Source organism: Lacerta agilis, chromosome 14 (genome assembly GCF_009819535.1).
Source record: "Lacerta agilis isolate rLacAgi1 chromosome 14, rLacAgi1.pri, whole genome shotgun sequence".
NCBI lineage: Eukaryota > Metazoa > Chordata > Lepidosauria > Squamata > Lacertidae > Lacerta > Lacerta agilis.
Genome location: NC_046325.1, coordinates 24,718,565 through 24,740,861, shown reverse-complemented (window position 1 = coordinate 24,740,861; position 22,297 = coordinate 24,718,565). Strand labels below are relative to the sequence as shown.

Here is a 22,297-nt window from a genome sequence, read left to right as displayed (position 1 = left end):
CTCAGTCATAACAACTGACACCCAAAAAACACACATGAGAGGTCAGCCTTTCTTACATCTGTTTCACATGTTAATGCAAGATCTTTGCGTATTTACGCCTGCCTAGAATATAACCATGTGACTTTCGAAATTGAGAAAATCATTAGGCGTCATTGTCATATTTTAAGGATATCCCGGGGTGTGAGAACACCCCCCTATTTGCCAAACGACGCACAAAGTCATTTAAAGATATATTGGTGCATACAGATTTAAAGTGCACACTCACACAACGTACGTTGTCCAGTCCTCTGCATGTTTTTTTTTAGATGTGGGCATTGTACCTCCTGTAAATATGCTCTTCAGGTAAAAGAGTTTGTCCATTTAACCTCACATTGTAACAGCTGATATTTATCGCAGCTACTACTATGACACAGAACTACTATCTTGTTACATCAATTTTGGTATGTACAGTTGTTTGTGGTATTAATATTACTCTTTTTGTAAAAAAAAGTGTGTGACATCACAACATTGCATTTATTTGCATCACCCAGAACCTGTTCTACTGATGAAGCCCAGGACAGCGAAACAAGGTTTATATTCTGGAAATCCTTGTCTTTGGAATAGGATTGTGTGGACTGGAAGTGGAGGAGTCTCCACCTCTGTCCCTCTTGGCCCTGCATTTGGAGCAACGACTCTTCTGCCACGTGCCACCAGAAGAAGGGACTCTAGGCACTGGGTGATCCTCCTCCGACAACTGGATGCTGAGCACCTCCCTCGCAGGAGCAGACTGGACCTGCAGAGAACTAAAAGCATGTGAGGAGCTTGGCTGGGAAGTTGACCCCCACCCCCACATGCTGTGCAAACTGAGGTCCTGAACTCCCAGGCCCTGGGGGTGCTGACTGCGAACAAGGATGTCCAGACTGGAAGGCACGCTGCATCATGGCACTCATACTCCTAGGACGACCCCTAGGACTAGCTAGGACTGGGATACTGGAAGGTTGGTGTTGTGTCTTGGGTTCGTGGAACAATAACGCCAGCGACACTTCTTCGTGAACAGCTCTTTATTGTAAGGTAACCAACAGGACAGGACAAGACTTGGGAATAAGGGGGCATGGGAAGCTCTATTTAAAGGCACACTGTTACAGAGAGGATAGATACATTTAAGCGGGAACCAATAATATTCGAACTTTCCGGCGGGACCCAATCAGGCTGTGGATTGTGCTTGTACTCTTAAACTGACCAATGACATTACCCCACCCGGCTGACAGAATGTCTTAATTAATACACAACAGTTGGAAGTGGGAGAACAAGGCACCAGAAGAATCAAAAGCCTCACTCCCTTCACTCACATCCCAAGGACCATGAGCCTCAAAAACAGTAGAAGACATGGAAGGGCCAGGCTGAGAAACAGATTGCCTTCCAAACTGCTGAATATGAAAAAAGGCAACACGTAGACCAATGGTAGGGCAAAATGTTGCTTGTAATGTCAAATAATATACAGCAACTTTTATAATGTCAAATAATAAGCTACGAAGACAGCATTCCGGGTAAGTACATTCGGTATGTCTTCTTCAGTTCATAACTGTAGCAAAACAAAATATATACATATAAACAATTATATCATATAAGGGATAGTGCTCTGCATCAACAAGAGTCAACAAAAAATACAGTCAAAGAAAAATTACAGAAGAAAGATGTGCTCCAGTGTATCAGGTTCCCTCTTGCCACACTTGCAGAAGCGCTCAGATTGTGGAAGAGACAGATATCTTCCTCTCACTTTCTTAGAGGGGAACATATTAAATCTGACTAACATGAACAGCCTACACAATTCATGATTTTTGAGATTAGCCACATATCCCCCCTGAAAATCTCTACACATAGGGAGATTTAAATAGAGAGGAGAGCAAGTGCTGTGCTTTGCAACCTCAAGAACGGAGAGAACACTGTTTTCAATAAACTTCCTAATAATTTCCCAAATATATTTGGGGTCAGAGTTTTCAAGGTCAGTTAGATTAAACCCTATTGAGTTCAGTTTTCTCCTACAAATCACCGATAGATTGTAAATTACGTTATCACTCAAGAGATCATAAAGGAGAGAGGTAGGAAATAAGGCTCTGTAATGAAGGCAATTAAAGAGGTAGTAGCAAGCTCGACAGACAGGGAGCGCTCAAGCGGCCGAAGCACTATGGGGTGAAAACCCCGGGGGGGGGGGGGAAGGCAAGGAAAGGAAGGGAATTAATCAAGGAGGGAAGAATAACTACTGGGAAAATCAGGGGGAATAAAGGAAAGAGTTCACCAGGATGATCCGTCAAAGGTAAATAGCTCTCTCTCTTGGTTGCACAGAGGACATGCTGTTGCTCTTTCGAATGCACACACCGAAAGAGGAAGCCCTGGGTCCTATGCATGGGTATATAGGTCCCTCGATCCATTTAGACTGCGCCCCACTGGCCAGATTGAACCCAACATCAAGGGACCTACCAATCAGGTGTTGTGGCTAACCAATCTTACCCACCCACAACACAGGTGGTCAGTCTCCAGGTCTCACCACAACACGTGCCCTCTTTGAGGGAGGACCCGATCTAGATACATATAAAAACCATTCTGAAAATGCTTTTTTAAAAGCATTTTTAAAAATACATCGAATTTTCCATAAGGCTCATCATTGCCCTCTAGTGTCACATTGTATATTACACTTAAAACACACTTAAAATGTTTTATTTGCAGCTGTATAGCTGAGTCCCTGGAGGGCCAGGCCTGAGCTTCCCTACCCCTGCTTAGGGATGGAAGAATAAGCAATTTCTATTCTGACCTGTCAAAGTAATCTTGTTCCCATCTGTTGTAGTTTAGTTTTAGCCAAATATGAAATTATTTGTCTTATGTGTTTGCTATTTAATTTATTTATGTAATTTTCAAATATTATGAATTTTACATAATTAACAGTGTAATTATTTCCTCACTATATTTGTCAGCGAAAAGGCCATTCATTTCAATGTAAAAGGAAAAACAATTTAAATGGAATGGAGGAAGTCAATGATTATATATTGTTGACAGACTGAAAGCCACCACAGCAGCAAATACCAACTGGTATTCACTTGACTGATGTCTGCTTCAGACATGGGCTAATTAAGCAGCAGTTTCCACCTCTGTTTCCATTACCATCTGTGTTCCCCCATATCCATATCCCCTATCCTGTTGTCAATTAGACCAGTGATCTTTGCACACGAGAGAGGGAAATTGGGTGTTAGCTCTTTCTCTGCTGTGCTAATTTTCAGTTTGCAGGGATATAGGCTAAAAACAGTAACATTCCAAATCTGTATTTTTCTACCCGCATCTAAAATACTATCTTATTTATTTTAAAGTACAGTACATTGATTATTGCCTTCATTTTATGGAGCAATGTTCTCGTTAGACAGTAGAATTTGTGTTCAATTGCTGTTTTAGGGGGTGTTTTTCATCATCTGGAATGGATCAATCCACTTTCCATTACTTTCAATGGGAAAGATTGTTTCAGGTTAAGAACGCTTCAGGTTAAGAACAGACTTCCGGAACGAATTAAGTACTTAACCTGAGGTACCACAGTATGTGTTTCCTTTGTGGACATTTAAGGAGAGATAGGGTTCTGTGTAAATAATGTAATAAAAATGTATAATTTTCATATTACAGGCTTTTAACCCTCCCCCCCTCACTCCCCAGATCATGATGGTAGTAAAGGTATAACAGGAACCTTTCTGTTGATACATCATTCCTGGAGCATAGAGGGAATAATTCTCGATTTCAAGTCAGATGTGATCATTTTCTATGGAAACTTTCTTATTTACTCTTTGCAAGATAAGACCCACTTTGTTCTATGTTCCCTTTCTTCTTAACATTGTGTACAAAGAGGAAACAAAAAATGATGAGGCACACTGAGCTGCTGTTGGGAAATATGCCATTTCTTTTGGTTGTGCAAACATCAGGCATCTGTAGTTGGAAGAAGGAAGGGCTAAGTGGGGCTTATAAAAAGAATACCTGCCTCATGCCTGTCAGAGTCCCTTAGAGAAGAGATGGACTCCATCATGGCATTCCTCTTGCTCACCTGTGGCCTCTTACTATTGTTGCCTGAAGCTGTGGGTAAGAAATATTCCATGAATTGTTTTTGATTCATCTTAACGAGGCTGGTGGATCATTGATCTCTGCTCTCAAAGGATCTCTTACAGCTAGCCATCACTTGCCTAAACATCTGTTTAGCTATGGTCCTGTCTTAGTGGGGAAAAGATGACTTATACTCTGTCCACCCATCAGTAAGCCCCACTGAGTTAATGGGCTTACCAGTGCTGTTTTTTCTAGAAAAAGAGGTGCTTTAACTCAACATGAACAGCTCCCTTGTTCTTTTATAATGGCAATGGCACCTACATGAGAGGTGCTGGAACTGAGTTCTGGAGAGTTCCAGCGAAAAAAACAACCCTGGGCCTTACTCCCAGGTAAGTGTGCACAGTATTGCAGCCTCCATAGAGGTTCTATAGCCCTTAAACTAAACCTCAGGCATGAATAACTAAGGGTAGACTGAAATTCCTTTCCCTTAAAAACCGCCACAACCTTCCCTTGCAAAAATGGGGAATGGTTTTCTGCTGCTTTTTTCTGTAGGTATTGTGTATAGGGAAGTTTTTTTTTAGTATGTGGTGTGAGCCACCCAAAGTGGCTGGGGAAACCCAGCCAGATGGGTGAGATTTTAATAATAATAATAACAATAATAATAATAATAATAATAATAGTAATAATAATAATAAGGCTCACCCAAACTTACCTTTGCTCCACATTTCTTGTCACAGGTCTGGGCTCTCCAGGTCCACATCTCACTGCTTGTTTTTCGACCTGCCATCCCTGAAAACCCACTCTTTAGCGCTGAATTCCATGAAAAACCGAAATTGCCATTTGATCCAATTCAGTGGTAAACATTCGGTTTTCCTGGGAAACTGGTGGGCAAAATAAATAAAAAAATAAGCACTCAGACATGGACTGAGAAAGCATGGCTGCTGGTCCCAAGTGCCTCTACCACAGCCCAGGTTGGGTGGGATGTTCCAGTGACTACATATGGTACCAGTCTGTGGCACACTGCGGAGGGGGGAATGCCAGACCACCACAGGAGACACCTTGAGAAGCAGTGGTTTGTTCTGTATCCACTGCTCGCTTACTGCTAATTTTTGAAGTCACATTCACATGGTATTAGCCACGATCCATATTGATGCTGCAGTTTCTGCTGTGTAGTTTCTCAAACCAGCTTCAATTCGACTAGAAAACTGAATGCTGAGTAAGTGGAAATTGAGACAGCTGTTGCACTTGCATGGATGATAAGTACACCGTTTCCAGTTAATGAATTGCAGTTCTTATTCTTACACCTTTGTCCCCTGTTTCCATTTCAGTTGGTGTTCCCTGTAAATTCCCTTTTACTTACAAGGATAAAACCTATTCCACTTGCACCACGGATAATGAAGACCACCTGTGGTGTGCCTCATTACTTCATCATGGCTCGATAGAAATGCACCGATCTAAAGAATGTCACGATAAAGGTGACCTGTATTTTCTTCTCTTTCTGGTTTCCTATGTCACACATATGCAATCTGAAATAAAGTAAACAGATCCTCCTCATGAACTTTCCAGCTAGATGTGGGTTTTCCATAGGCATCTGATTAGACATCGTGGAAACAAAATTTTGCATTAGATGGGCCTTTGTTCTGATGCAGCAGAACCCTTTCTGTGCTCTTAAAATGGTTGGGGACTACCATCAGTAGCTTGTTTAGATCTTCATTATGCCTGAACTATTACAAATCCCCTTCCAAGGGTCAGATTAAAGTTGCTTCAAGCAGCAAGATCTCTGAAGAAATGAAACACATGACCAGTATGTTAATTTGCAGGTATGGTTCAAAATATGTCCCTAAGAGGCACTTTTGTACAAACATTTCCTACTAATAATAAAGATTGCATAGACCATAAAAGTAATCTTTTCTAATATTACTGATATTACATTGGCATAAATGCCAGCTATCCTCATGTCTTGTTTTATATCTAGTATAACTGAATTCATTCACTTAATCTTTCTTTATAGTTTCTTGTTTCTTTAACATTATTGTCAATTGAGCAATTGTCACTTGTCTCACAATCTCCTGACCAATTCTTTTGCCCTTGGTTTGTAGCTATCTTTCTAAGCCTTTGCAAAGGAGATCCCTGGCAAGGTTTATATATATGTGACTTGTTCACCATTTTGTTTATTATTATTATTATTATTATTATTATTATTATTATTATTATTATCATCATCATCATTATTTTGTGATCATCACTAGTATGTTTCAATGCATATAATCTCACTCTGTTTGGGTCTAGAGTATGGAGGTAATGATGATGGAAAACCCTGTGTCTTCCCCTTTGTGTACAAGGGCCAATCCTACGATACCTGCACCAGCTATTTTGGCCCAGAAGGGGACTTCTGGTGTGCGACAACAGGGAACTATGACCAGGACGAGAAATGGACCTACTGTCCTGATACCGGTGAGCATGATGCAGGGGCCTGGAATAACAGGAGTGGTTGGCTGGATGAATAATTAGTCAAGGCACTTTGTAGGCCAAGGAGAGTGAAAGAGAAGTTCAGTATTCCCCAATCTGGTGCCCTCTAGACATTTTAAACTGCAGTTCCTATCACCACTGACCAGTGGCCATACTTATTGCAGGCAGACTGTTGTGAAACACCTGGAAGGCCCCACGTTGGGAGCACTTGCTTTTCATGCAAAACATCAAGATTTCATTCCCCAGAATCTCCAGGTAGGGCTGGAAGAGAGTCCTTGCCAGTCAGAGTAGACAACACCATGCTAGATGGAGCTAGCTTCTGACTCAGTTTGGACTCAGCTACATTGCTCGTGTTACAACGCTATAACTGCATTATAAACATGTGACACCAGTTGGCTCTGTAGAGCACAAAACTTTGTGTAATTTCACATAGTTTTATCTCTTTTGTTATAACGATTTAATTTGTGACTTGTTTATAGTGTTTAGCCCCCGGTATGTTGATCCAGGCTATGTCAGCTTTCTATCTTCTTATGAAAAGTTTGCTTAGTCTTAGCATTCCTGAGCACAGCTCCAGGTTTAGGCCAGCACATCTGAGATGACAGGTTTGGACAGAACCATAGAGAACATCTTCAGAACAGTGAAAAAAGGAGTAGTTAGATGAACCACTAGTCACACATTATATAATAGCTTGGTGCACAGCATATAATAACTTTGTGAGCTTATATGAGAATAAGTGGTGTGGTAGAAGTTAAAGAAAAAGAAATGATATAGGACTCAGCTACATTGTTTAAAAAATGTAATTAAGAATAATAATAATTTATTTGTATCCCACCCATCTGGCTGTGCTTTGCCAGCCACTCTGGGTAGCTCCCAAGGGCGTAGCAAGGTGGGTGCAGGGGGAGCGCAGCGCCCCCATCTCTGTCCATCTGCGTCTTTTGGGGGCAGTGTGAACGGCGGTGCCAGCACCCCGCTACATAGTTCGCATGCACAGAATTGCTACGTAGGAACACATGCATTGTACGTAACGACGCTGCACATACTCGCTACATGGCGATGCCCCACCCCAGGGTGCACTTCATGTTTGCCACTCCGGGTGCCCCAGTGGCACCAATCAAGTGTTAAAAGAAATACAGCAGTTAAGTGTTAAAAGAAATATAGCAGTTTATTTCCTTGACATCTGATGGGAGGGCGTTCCACAGGGCGGGTGTCATTACCGAGAAGGCCCTCTGTCTGGTTCCCTGTAACCTCACTTCTCACAATGAGGGAACCGCCAGAAGGCCTTCGGCGCTGGATCTCAGTGTCCGGGCTGAAGGATGGGGGTGGAGACGCTCCTTCAAGTATACAGGACTGAGGCCGTTTACAGCTTTAAAGGTCAGCACCAACAATTTTAATTGTGCTCGGAAACGTACTAGAAGCCAATGCAGATCTCTCAGGACCGGTGTTATATGGTCTCGGTGGCCACTCCCAGTCCCCAGTCTAGAGGCCGCATTCTCTATTAATTGCAGTCTCCAAGTCACCTTGAAAGGTAGCCCCACGTAGAGCGCGTTGAAGTAGTCCAAGAGGGAGATAAGTAGAGCATGCACCACTCTCATGAATAAGTCCGTGGGCAGGTAGGGTCTCAGGCTGCGTACCAGATGGAGCTGGTGGACAGCCGCCCTGTACACAGAATTAACCTGCTCCTGCATGGACAGCTGTGAGTCCAAAATGACTCACAGGCTGCGCACCTGGTCCTTCAGGGGCACAGTTACCCCATTCAGGACCAGGGAGTCCCCCACACCCACCCGCCCCCCTGTCCCCCCAAAACAGTACTTCTGTCTTGTCAGGATTCAACCTCAACCTGTTAGCCACCATCCATCCTCCAACCCCCTAAAGGCACTCACAGAGGACATTCACTGCCTTCACTGATTCTGATTTAAAAGAGAAGTAGAGCTGGGTATCATCCGCATACTGATGAACACCCAGCCCAAACCCCCTGATGATCTCTCCCAGCGGCTTCATATAGATATTAAAAAGCATGGGGGAGAGGAAAGAACCCTGAGGCACCTCACAAGTGAGAGCCCAGGGGTCTGAACACTCATCCCCCAAGTCCACTTTCTGGACACAGACCAGGAGAAAGGAGCAGAACCACTGTATGACAGTGCCCCCATCTCCCAGCCCCTCTAGCCAGTCCAGAAGGATGTTATGGTCAGTGGTGTCAAAGGCCGCTGAGAGATCCAGCAGAACTAGGAAACAGCTCTCACCTTTTCCCCTAGTCTGCCAGAGATCATCGACCAGCGCGACCAAGGCAGTTTCAATCCCATGTTGAGGCCAGAATCCCGATTGGTAGGGATCCAAATGGTCCGCATCCTCCAGGCATGCTTGGAGTTGTGCAGCAACCACCCGCTTAATCACCTTGCCCAAGAATGGCCCCTTGCCCGAGTGGCCCCTTGTAAGTTCGTGTCGGCATGGATAATAAAATCCCCCAGGACAACCAAACTAGGTGTCTCCAGGAGCACATCCACTATGACCTGAAATAGCTCGGGCAGGGAATCCTTGGTGCAGCGGGGAGGTCGGTACACCAAAAGGAATCCTGTACTGCCCCTATTGCCCAACTTCCAGAACATGCACTCAGAAAAATGGGTCTTCCCAATAGGACGCCTGGTGCAAACTAATGACTTCCTAAAAATCACTGTAAGCCCCCCTCCCCGCCCAGATGGCCTGGGTTGCTGTGCGTAAGAGAAACCTGGTGGGCAAGCAGTGGCAAGGACAGGCCCATCTGCTTCATCCAACCAAGTCTCTGTCACACATGCCAGGTCAAGTGCTCCATCCACAATCAGGTCATGGATGGCAGTGGTCTTATTCATCATTGACATGGCATTGCACAGCAACACTTTCAGGTCATGTGGGTTTCTTTGCTGATTCCCATATCCTTCCAGTCGGGACCAGACCTGGAGGTAGGCATTAGTCCTCAAACAACGACGAAGCCTGCCTCCTCGGTAATGACATTGTCTGGTCTTAGCGAAACACCTCCTCCTGCCCATGATCACTGAGATTGGGTGTCCCAATCCACACACACACACCCCACCGTGGAACCTTCCCCAGGCATTCTGTTGCCTGAAGCCCATTCCCAGGCAACCCTGACCTTAAAAAGCAAAATACAAACTATACAATAACTTAACAAAATAATGAAAGTAAAAGCAAAGTAAGAGACAATTATGCTAAAATTAAACGACTCCCCGCCCCAACTAAACATTTGTCCCACCCCAAACTGAAAGAAAATAATACAATATTATTTAAGAAAAACCACCATTCAAGGTGCATCAGATTAAGAACACTTAAAACATTTTAAACCATTTTCGCCACTTGCTGCAGAGAGCTGCTCAGGGTACGTGTGAGTTTAGCCTGATGAAATTGGCTTGCAGGGGGCAGCGGTGCCCCGAAGGCCTCCTGGGGCCTCTTAAGCTGTGGCGGTGAGTGTAGGCCCCGTCCCCCTAGGCCCGATGGAATTGGCTGGAGGAGGGAGCGGTTTTCCCAAACACTCACACGTGTTATAAGCATGCAACACCAGATGGCGCTGTAGAGCACAAAACATTTCTATGTGATTTTACTTACTTATTTATTTATTATTGCACCTGTCCTCCGAGGAACTCAAGGTGGTGCACATGGCTCCCCTGCTCTCCATCTTATCCTAACAACACCCCTGAGAGATTGGTTAGGAAAAGAGTTGGTGACCAGTAGGATCAGCAGCACAATCTACAGCACCAAAGTGACAGGCGGAAAGATGGATGTGAATCTTCCCCTGCTGTTCAGAGCTCCCCCCCCCTTACATCTATTCTTTTCCAACTGGACTCACTCGCAGTACTGAGGTTTGTTTGGGAGAAAAGGGATGTTGAAGATGGCTTGCTGAAGAAGTCTCTGTGCAGAATAAGCGTTCAGCAAGCCCTGCCCACCTGACCATTTGATACCTCACATGGCACCCCAATTCCTTTGCTTTATTGTCATCATAGCATGTAATTTATGTTGTGTAAGCAAGTGGGGGTGAGGAATGATCCCCCAGGAAAAACGCAGCAATGTTTCCATCACTTCTCCCTGATGTCTTCATGACCCGTGCCTTCTAGACACCAGGCACATATTCAGCTATCTTGCAGAGTCAAATGCAGAAGGACTGAGGCAGAGGTGTGTGCTACAAACTACGCTTATTACTAAGAATAAGGCAGAACAAAAGAAAGCATGTCTCCTCTCACTGAGAGAAGTCCGAAGAAAAAAACATCAACAAACGGAAACAAAATACAGCAAACATCCGCTCCAGTGATTCCCATAATCTTTGCTTGAATGAATAAAAACAGTATTGTGGCTGCACAGTGAGAGGAATAGAAACCAACAATTTTGGCCTTGTGGTGACATGATTGTTTGTGGGCTATGGCTTTTGCTAATAGTGCCAAAACTCTCTTCATTGTTCAAGATTTTATGTATAAATGCATCCAGAAGTGTAGTTGGTCATATCCCGCTAACATGTACTTTGAGTATACCCACTGAAATTAGCCATGCCCATTAATTTCAGTGGGTCTACTCTGAGCATGACTAACATTTGTAGAAATGTGTTAACATTGTACAGTGAGTACTGAGCATTCAGTAGATGTCAGTTGATCAAACTGGGATGGATCTGGGAAAAGCCCAGTCTCCACAGGTGCTTGAAACATTATGTATGGTGCTTGCAATATGACTCTAAAGCAAGGTTTGGAAATGCTAAAAGGCAATGCTATGATGAGTCACTGATGTTTAACATGGGGAGAGAATTCTGGGTCACAATGTCCACAGGTGTGTTGTAGATATAAATTAATAGTTATGAAGTAAATCTATTTTACTTCCCAGAACTTGTTAGTTGGAAGAATCCTTTCCATTTTTAATCATTTGGACTATAGGTTTCATTGGAAATGTTCTACATTAATGATATTTTGATTATTCTGTTCTCGTTTTCCAGGAGTTCAACCAGGTGGTGGCTATAAATATCCAGGTATCTAGTTTGGATCACAACAAGTGGATGGGTAAAAGAAAGATCATTTGGTTCACCGACCAGAAGCCTTGCTAAGTGGGTTGTGCTGCAAATAATTTAGAAGAATGATTACTCTGTTACTGATATATAAAGTCTTGGGTGGCCTAAAAATAAATAAGATGTGGTAGTGGGAGATGATTAATCTTTGTCAAACTGTATCTTTGTGCTACAAAAATAAAACATTTATTTTACTTTACTGGGCGCATAAAAATGTATTATGAGTGATCACTATGAAATATGATGAGTGCGGGAGAAAGTTTTTGCCACTGCATCAATGAGATTGCATAGTCTTCATAGGAGGAATAAAAATATGTACATGTGGTTGGTTGTATGTGAGAGTTTGTGTGTTCTATCACACACTTCACCCAAACATCCAAAAGCTTCCCAAGTGGTCTTTAGCTTTCACTGGTTCATGTCAAAGAAATATCTATAGTAGATAAACTGAGTATGATTCAGTATTCAGAGATATCCTAGTTAAAGCCAGCATCAACCAAGCAAAGCTCTCATGCCCAGTCAATGCCCTCAGCCCTGAAGGGGACAGCCCTGCCACCCCATTCAACTGTTATCACTTCCTTTGAAAATTCTACCTTCTTAGCCCCTCTCCTTGGATAGAACTTAATGCAAACACATCAGATCAATACTTTCTGTACTAAAAAAAATGCAGACTGACAGTGTCATGCACTTCTAACTCGGACAGCCACTTTTGAAGGATATCATGGTTGATGGTTTTGAAAGTCAATGAGAGGTAATAATAATAATAATAATAATAATAATAATAATAATAATAATTTATTTGTACCCCACCCATCTGGTTGGGTCTCCCCAGCCACTCTGGGCGGCTTCCACCAAACATTAAAATACATTTAAAATATCACAGTTTAAAAACTTCCCTAAACAGGGCTGCCTTCAGGTATTTTCTAAATGTCAGGTAGTTGTTTATTCCTTTGACTTCTGATGGGAGGGCGTTCCACAGGGCGGGCACCACTACCGAGAAGGCCCTCTTCCTGGTTCCCTGTAGTTTTGCTTCTCGCAGTGAGGGAACCAACATAAGGCCCTCGGCGCTGGATCTCAGTGTCCGGGCTGAATGATGGGGGTGGAGACGCTCCTTCAGGTATACAGGACCGAGGCTGTTTAGGGCTTTAAAGGTCAGCACCAACACTTTGAATTGTGCTCGGAAACGTACAGGGAGCCAATGTAGATCTCTCAGGACCGGTGTTATGTGGTCCCGACGGCCACTCCCAGTCACCAGTCTAGCTGCCGCATTCTGGATTAATTGCAGTTTCTGGGTCACCTTCAAAGGTAGCCCCACATAGAGCACATTGCAGTAGTCCAAGCGGGAGATAACCAGAGCATGTACCACTCTGGCGAGACAGTCTGCGGGCAGGTAGGGTCCCAGCCTGCGAACCAGATGGAGCTGGTAGACAGCCGCCCTGGACACAGAATTAACCTGTGCCTCCATGGACAGCTGTGAGTCCAAAATGACTCCCAGGCTGCGCACCTGGTCCTTCAGGGGCACAGTTACCCCATTCAGGACCAGGAAGTCCCCCACACCCGCCCGCCTCCTGTCCCCCAAAAACAGTACTTCTGTCTTGTCAGGATTCAACCTCAATCTGTTAGCCGCCATCCATCCTCCAACAGCCTCCAGGCACTCACACAGGACCTTCACCTCCTTCACTGGTTCTGATTTGAAAGAGAGGTAGAGCTGGGTATCATCAGCACACTGATGAACACCCAGCCCAAACCCCCCGATGATCTCTCCCAGTGGCTTCATATAGATATTAAAAAGCATGGGGGAGAGGACGGAACCGTGAGGCACCCCACAAGTGAGAGCCCAGGGGTCTGAACACTCATCCCCCAAGTCCACTTTCTGAACACAGCCCAGGAGGAAGGAGCGGAACCACTGTATAACAGTGCCCCCAGCTCCCAACCCCTCTAGCCGGTCCAGAAGGATGTTATGGTCGATGGTGTCAAAGGCCGCTGAGAGATCCAGCAGAACTAGGAAACAGCTCTCACCTTTGTCCCTAGCCCGCCGGAGATCATCGACCAGCGCGACCAAGGCAGTTTCAGTCCCATGATGAGGCCTGAATCCCGATTGGAAGGGATCCAAATGGTCCGCATCCTCCAGGCGTGCCTGGAGTTGTTCCGCAACCACCCGCTCAATCACCTTGCCCAAGAATGGTAGATTTGAGACTGGGCGATAGTTGGCCATATTGGCCGGGTCTAAAGATGTTTTTTAAAGAAGCGGTTTAATGACCGCCTCTTTCAGCGGGTATGGGAAGACTCCCTCGCAGAGGGAAGTGTTCAGCACCCCATGGAGCCCATCGCCCAGTCCTTCCCGGCTCGCTTTTATTAGCCAGGATGGGCAAGGATCAAGGAGACAGGTGGTTGGTTTCACTCGTCCAAGCAGCCTGTCCATATCCTTGGAGGTAACAGATTGAAATTGATCCCATGAAACATGACTAGACAGAGCTCTAGCACTCTCCCGCCCCGGCCCTGCTCCCATGGTGGAATCTACCTCCTTCCGAATCTGAGCGACTTTATCTGCAAAAAACTTTGCAAAAGCATTGCAGGAGATCTTGGGGTCCCTACCAGGCCCCGATGACGAAGGTGGTTCTGCTAGACTGCGAACCACCTGGAAGAGTCTCCTGCTGCTGTTTTCTGCAGATGCAATAGAAACGGTGAAGAAGGTCCTCTTTGCCGTTGCCATTGCCACTTGGTAGGCTCGAAGTTGAGCTCTAGCCTGTGTCCGGTCTGATTCAGAATGAGTTTTCCGCCACCAGCGCTCTAGCCATCTCAGCGACTGTTTCATCGCCCTCAGCTCCGGGGAAAACCACGGGGCTGTCCGGGCTCCATGCAATCGGAGAGGGCGCTTCGGAGCCAGACAGTCAATAGCCCTGGTTAACTCCACGTTCCAGCGGGTCACCAGGGAATCAGCTGAAAGGCCATCAACATGGGATAAAACATCCCCCACCACTCTCTGGAAGCCAATTGGATCCATTAAGTAGTGTGGGCAGACTATCCTAATTGGTCCTACCTCCCAGCAGAGGGGAAGGGTCGCGGAGAAGTCCAGTTGCACCAGGAAGTGATCTGACCATGGCACTTCTTTTGTTTTGCTTTTACTTAATGTCAGATCACCAACATCCATATAGATGAATACCAGGTCTAAGGCATGTCCGCGGCTATGAGTTGGGCCAAACTTATTCAGGGACAGCCCTATGGAGGCCATGCTTTCCACGGAGTCCCGAGCGGCCCCTTGTAAGGTCGTGTCGACATGGAGTCCCCTAAGACAACCAAGCTAGGTGTCTCCAGGAGCACATCCGCCACGACCTGAAGCAGCTCGGGCAGTGAATCCTTGGTGCAGCGGGGAGGTCGGTACACCAAAAGGAATCCTGTACTGCCCCTATTGCCCAACTTCCAGAACATGCACTCAGAAAACTCGGTCTTCCCAATTGGACGCCTGGTGCAAACTAATGACTTCCTAAAAATCACTGCAACCCCCCTCCCTGCCCAGATGGCCTGGGTTGCTGTGCGTAAGAGAAACCTGGTGGGCAAGCAGTGGCAAGGACAGGCCCATCTGCTTCATCCAACCAAGTCTCTGTCACACATGCCAGGTCAAATCCTCCATCCACAATCAAGTCGTGGATGGCAGTAGTTTTGTTCATCATTGACCTGGCATTACACAGCAACACTTTCAGGTCATGTAGGTATCCCTTGTTGATTCCAGTATCCGTCCAGTCAGGACCAGACCCAGAGGCAGGGATAGTCCTCAAACAACGACTAAGCCTGCCTCCTCAAACAATGACTCAGCCTGCCTCCTCGGTAATGACATGGTCTGGTCTTAGCGTGAGGTCAATGAGAATTAACAGAGACATATTTCCCTTATCTCTCTCCTGACAGAGGTCATCATAGAGGGCGACCAAAGCAGTTTCTGTGCCCAAATTAGGCTTAAACCTTGATTGAAATGGGTTCATTTGATAAAAACCTCAACATTTACTTCTTTCACTATGAGAAATGATGGTGGTACAAAATAGCATATGCATAGTATGTATAATAGTTTCTCATTTGCACATGTTTGTGACTAACCATCATGAATTGAAAGAACATTTCATAGAACTTGTGGCATATTGAGTTTATTGTCAACTGGGAACCATGCTAGTCCTGGCTCCCAGGTTATGACTCATATGTTTATTGCATTCCTACTTTATATTTGTATATATGAATGTAAAACATTTTAAATGTGCATCTGCAGAATGTAATATGTGACGCAGCCCTTAGATTAATAACAATGATTAGTTTGATGTTGATCAACAAGATTACCTGGAACTATTGCATGAGTCAATAAGATGGTTTCAGAGAAGCCTGCATTTCCAGGGGTAGGAAATTGTTCTTTTTGCAAAAAAGAAAAAGGGGGGGGGGAGTTTGAAATCTCAGACACTTTTACAGAACCGGACACAAATCTCTCATGCTGTTTGCTTCACTTCATTCCACTAGGGTGCTCTGAGAACAAAATTGGACCCTGTTCCCATTTTCAATTAACAGGTGTTGAGGGAACTGAGTTCGTTCTATTTAAGTCTAGCTTGTTGCATCATTTCATTGCTTGTTATATAACAAGTTTTCTTGGATTATGCTGAAAACCTTTTCAGCATTTCCTTCTCAAACTCCTCCTTTTTAACAATGCATCTTTTCTGTACACACTCAGTAAGCATAGCCCATTGAGATGCTCCCCTGCCACCGTCAACCTCAGCCAGATCTTTGTTCTCTGCAAGGTACTGAATGACCACTATACTGTACAAGTGGTGCATGGCTGAGCAAGAGAGATACGCCAATCGGAAAATCATGGTTTCTTTGCGCTTTCGTAAAGAAGCTCAACGATTTTAGTGCTTTCATAAGAAAAAAAGCTGAACAACTTTATTGGTGTCCTGGTTTTTACTTTTTGAAATATAGCAACCCCAGAGACAAGCAGAATCTTTTTTTAAAAAATTGAAGCAGAATACATTTCCATCAGTTCGTGGAAACCATGCCCTATCTCTCAGTTGTGTTGCCAGTTGCGTTGCTAGAATGTGCCACAACATCATCCAAGTGACTTCAGCAAGCAATTCAATTTCAAATATTCTGATTATTTCTAATTTTAGTTAAGTGTTTTCGTTTACTTAATTTAGGAGTGCTACCCCCCACCCCCTGGCTACACCCATGGTTACATGCTTGGAATTGGTAATAGTTTTCACCAATGATAGAGGTCTTTGAAGGGAGTGTGGAGAGTCAGTGTGTCAAGAATATAACAAACCCCCCCCCCATCAGTGCTATTTTTCTAGAAAAAGAGGTGCTGGAACTCACAAGGAACATCTCCGTTGTTCTCTTAAATTGGCAATGACCTCTCCCCACATCAAATAGGGTTGCTGGATCACAGTGCAGCTCCTGGTAGTTTGGGCTGGCTTTATCCTCCGCAGGCTGGATACCTGGGGTCTACACCTACCTCAGTCAACCGCCCAATCCTGCTTGGGGAGGCGTTGCCAGGGGATTGGCCAAGTAAGGGGAGGGACCTCCCTTCCCACACAACAGAAAGTGTAGCTTAACTGTGAAGCAGCAGTCAGCTCCAGAGCTTCTCCCACCCTCCACTCCCTCAATTAAGTCTTCTTTTGCAGGTTAACCTCTTCTCCACAGGTATGCAGGCACTGTTTTGTCAAGGTTGTTGTTGAAGCGCCATAAAGGAATTTCCCTGGATTGGCAGGTTTTGCCTTTCCCATAGCAAAATGTCACAACTTTGGTGGTTTCAGGCCTTGGGCGGAATCCTTTAGTCTATCTTTCTAAATGGAGGGGGGTGAGACTGTGACCAACGCCCCCTTTGTGGTGGTGATACCAGGGTTCACCATTAAAGGGGTCTGAGGGGAGGCATTGGCCATATGCCAAGAGGTTGTCATTGCTCTCCCCTCCAGCAGCGGCGAATGGGAGGGTGGGCTCTCTGCTTGAACATATGTTCTCCAGAGCCAGCCCAATCCCCACACATTCTGGATAACCCTGAAGTCTTCCAGATCCCCGGCTGGGGGCTGGGAAGGATAAACGCCCAATGCCTGAGCCAAGGTCTCCCTACATCTGAATCTTAATAAAGTTGTGGCCAATTTTAATCTCATAGCAAGTTGTCTTGAGTCATTATTCCGTTCGGGGGTCGCCTGGCGTTTGGGGGACTCCGCCTGTCCATGCAATGGCGCCCACCTGGGAGGTGCCGGTACTCAGTTCCGGCGAGTTCCAGTTTTTTTAAAAAAGGCCCTACTCCCCACTCCCAGAACAGCCAATTCAGAATGACAATGAAGTGCTTCTGAAGCTGAGGTGTTGCCTTCAGGGCTTTGCAGCTAGCAATGAATTATAGCTCAGACCTAACATTAATGATTTGCTCACTGTAATTTCAGAATTATTACGTATGTGGGAAATCCCATACCAAAGCAGTGCAGGGATACAGGAAAGGGGGGAAAGTCCAGAGCTAAATTGTCATGGCCCAGCCCAGCTGACTGGCACATACACACCTCTCTTGAGTTTCTTTTCCCAGTATTTCGTATTTGAGATTCCTTTGTCTGGTATGAGTGTCATGGCTATTTACGGAGTGCAGTGTTTTGCAACCGTAATTAAGGGTGTGTGGAGACTGTGCTAAAAAGAGGACACCACAAAGAAGCACAGGGATTTCCAACTCTGGAGTGATCAGCAACTATGTGGTTCATCACTCAACTCCTAGTTTGTACCTGGATCCTGTTACCCTTCAGTGCAGCACGTCCAGGTAAGAATTTCCTTCTGCCTCCCTAACACTGCACAGCAGGAACTATCTCCCTCCTTCCATTTTCTTCTTTCCTGCTTCTTTACTTTAAGATTGGAAGCTCCTGTCCTGTGAGAGAAGCTGTGGAGAACATGCTGACTCAGAAGCAATGATTTTTTCCTGGTGGCACTCAGTAGTATGGAGCATCAAAACTTTTTTTTTAAAGAGCAACATCATGTTCTCATCTGTTTAATGGGGGGGGGTTAGTGAGGTTTACTATTGAGTAAGATTGTATAGGATTGTACTGTTAATATATATAGGGTAGAAGTGGAAGAGAAGTATTTGTGTGCGAGGTACAGAAGATGCTTTCCTTGCCTGGGCTGTGGAACAAGGCCGGTGGGCAAAGTTTAAAGAAGAATCAGGCCAATACTGAGCAGGAAGTGTTATGTAATGCTGGATACTTGTGCTATGGGCAGGGGAGACAATGTCTCTTTTGCTAGTGAGCCTGACAGCTGTGGCTTCTGAGGAACCATGTTGTATCTCCTTGACACATTCCTTCCAGTTCCTTTGGTGGCCCATATAGGTACACTCTCTGCTCTGCTTCTTCTCATCCCCACCCACTGCCTTCTTGAGAGAGAAGTGACTGAAGAGGAGAAGGACTAAAAAGCAGCAGTCACTGTGAGGACAGTGCCATGCCAGTGCCCCAAACAAAGGTCCCCCTTCGTGGTAGGAGGGGATGGCAAAGAGACCTAATAAGGCAGAAGGTTGCATGACATCTGTCTTTTTACTTTGGTCATTTGCAAATGATAGTGCATGAAAAACATAAAATGACCACTGCTGGATCAGACCAAGTCTGATTCAGCATACTCCATTCAGTATTGGTCAGGCGATTGTTTTTCATAAGGCAATGGGTGGAACATGCAGAGAAGCCCCTTCCCCCATCCATGTACTCCCCAACAACTGGTATACAGTGGAATACAGACGGAAAGCATTTAATTGTTATGGCTAAGAGTAGTTGGTGGTGCTTCCCTCCATCACTTTTGTCTAATCTCCTGTTAAAGTCATTAAAGTTAATGGCTATCACCTTGTAAAATCAATTATGCTTGATATAATGATGTACTTTTATCTGTCCTGAAACTCCTGCCAATCACTTTCATTGGATGACTCTGAGTATTACGTAGCATTATAAAGGAGAGGTTTAAACCTGCCCTTTATACTGTGTTTCCACATTATACATACTGTTTATTCTCTCTCCCTCTTTGCATGTCGATATCCCGACCCCTCCCGTGAATAAATAAGACACAAGACACCGTATATAAGGTTAAATGGAGAATAAAAGGCCACAACTTTATTGGTTCCGGATGTTGAGCGGTATTGGCTTTAGGCATTGGATCTAACTAGACTATATCCGACTCCAGTACGACGTGCTGGCAGTCCAGGAAGGGATAACCACTGTTGGGTGAGCCCTTGCTGCTGCACATCAGCTAAGGACTCACCCTGTGATCACCGATCTGGGGCGTGCCTTAGGCCCTGACCACCCACGGCTCCGGACACGGACACGCCCCTCGGACTCCTTTACGAAGTACCCTTCAGCACTTGGGGGGGAGGTGTTGGCCCGTCCTCCCCCCCCACCTCCTAACCTTCCTGACCTTATCCAATGCCTAACCGCCAAACCAAAGTTGTGACGAGTTGCTACGAGGTAGGCGAAAACCACAAGGCGGAGCCAATTTGCCAGGTGGAAAAATTCCTACCAGGCCCCTCAACGGCGACCAACCGTGGTCCATAGCAAGGTCAAGGAAAACCTATCCTAAAGGGAGGGTGGGAAGGGAAAGCAGGAATGAACGGGAGCCCAGGAAAAGAGGGCGAGCTCTGGCTGCGAGCCCACTTAAGTGCAGTGGGCACGCCCTAGCCGGCTGCACCGGTTGGTCAGCCAGCTGGGCACCGCACCCAGAGCACACCCAATAGCGCCAGGGGATGCAAGCATCCCCTGTGCACGTGGAGGGCTCGTGCTAACTGCAACCCCCCCTCCTTTCTAAGGGCGGAAGGGGCTTTGCATGTCGATATCCCGACCCCTCCCGTGAATAAATAAGACACAAGACACCGTATATAAGGTTAAATGGAGAATAAAAGGCCACAACTTTATTGGTTCCGGATGTTGAGCGGTATTGGCTTTAGGCATTGGATCTAACTAGACTATATCCGACTCCAGTACGACGTGCTGGCAGTCCAGGAAGGGATAACCACTGTTGGGTGAGCCCTTGCTGCTGCACATCAGCTAAGGACTCACCCTGTGATCACCGATCTGGGGCGTGCCTTAGGCCCTGACCACCCACGGCTCCGGACACGGACACGCCCCTCGGACTCCTTTACGAAGTACCCTTCAGCACTTGGGGGGGAGGTGTTGGCCCGTCCTCCCCCCCCACCTCCTAACCTTCCTGACCTTATCCAATGCCTAACCGCCAATCGAGCCAAAACATTTGGCTCGCCGCCAATACCCTCACACCCGTAACCAATATCTAATACCTAGTATGATAACTGCTAACCACACATCATTTCCCACATCTGATAAGTGTATGCCATCATTCCTGTACATAGCCGTCTCATTGACTTTTTTAGCGGGGTGAGTGATGACCCAACCCCCCAGCGCCACCACGCGGCGGGCCACCGCCTTCTCAAGCAACTTTATGGCTCAGTTCACCGCAACCGGGCAACTGCCATCACGCCAAACCCTCCGCTCCAGCAGCGAAGACCAGAAAATGGTCATAGCCAACAGTTCATCCACTCCGCTCCAGCAGCGCAGACCAGAAAATGGTCATAGCCAACAGTTCCTCCAAGTCCATGAAAAATTTCCACAGTAAGTGCTGCAGCCCTGGCTTTTACCATAGGGAGGAACTCATCCCAAGCAATAGGGCAAGGTAGTCCTGCTGATGCACGTCAGCTATGATGCCCATCTCGCCACACATGCCTCTCCAGCCGCGATGACCAGAAAAGGGTCAGGATAGGGAAAGAGGCACTAAGTTCATCCAAGTCCTTAAAGAGTTTCCACATCAAGTCCACGCCTTTCCAATAGGCCAAGTCGTTTTCTCCCAGCTGGGTAATAAAACATCCGAGGGGCCTTGCAAGGCGGCCCTGGCTTTCGCTGCCACCAGGAATTCATCCCAGCACATTCTTACACCTCCGGCAGGAGTTCATCCCAGTGCCATTCCCTTCTAGAGATCCAGGAAACAAAGACTTTTGTGGCAGGCCAAGTCTGCACCCCAGACCATGATCAATGGCCCGTTCTCGGGCCCAGTGGACTATGCTGCGGCTGCATAACCGAATGTGCACCAAATGGTTATCTGAAAGTAAGAAGGGGATGACAACACAAGGTGAGGAAGATCGAAGTAGCTTACAAGGAACTGCGAACATACCCCTTGAAGGCATTAGACTTCCACCCCTAAGCCTTTTATCCTTTCGGCTGACAACCCAAGATGTACAGCAGTGGTCGCAGCTCCAACTTGGAAAGAGTGGGCGGCGGATTCAGCTGGGGGAAAACCGCCGGCGGCAATTGCCCTGCGCATAATACGTGAGAACTGGTGGCGTGTAAGGCAGGAGCCGTCCTGGTGAATCAGGAATGGGCCCGGTCTGGCTGGCCTCAAATACAGAAATCACCTAGTGTCCTTTACCGGAAAAGGCCCATGGTGCCCAGTTGCTTGATGTCCGATAATGGCTCCTTTTCATTTTGATCAATTGCTGATCAGATTTGGGATGTAAGACATAAACAAACAAATCTGATCTGGACCAGGTTAAGTCTTTCGATAATATTCATCTGGAAGCGGAAACCAAGGCCTTAGAAATGCGATGCTAAACAAGCGAGATTCCTATTCCTGTTTTGACCCACAATTACTCTTTATTTATATCTATTTCTTAAATTATTTTTAATTATTAATAATATCGTAGTATTTATTTATTTATTTATCTGGTGTTTTTTTTTTTTTGTTTTTTTTTGGGGGGGGGTTGTTTGT

The 22,297-nt window shown here is 45.7% G+C and overlaps 1 protein-coding gene across 1 annotated transcript in view; it reads left to right on the top strand.

Moving 5' to 3' along the window:
- Nucleotides 1–11,587, top strand: part of LOC117057929 (epididymal sperm-binding protein 1-like) — a 67,961-nt gene extending 56,374 nt beyond the window's left edge. Inside the window, exons 6-9 of the mRNA XM_033168772.1 lie at nt 6,340–6,504; nt 6,999–7,011; nt 8,772–8,841; nt 11,480–11,587. Of these exons, the coding sequence (XP_033024663.1) occupies nt 6,340–6,504; nt 6,999–7,011; nt 8,772–8,841; nt 11,480–11,587 (356 nt within the window). The remainder of the gene's footprint in view (nt 1–6,339; nt 6,505–6,998; nt 7,012–8,771; nt 8,842–11,479) is intronic.
- The last annotated feature ends 10,710 nt before the right edge of the window (nt 11,588–22,297 follow it).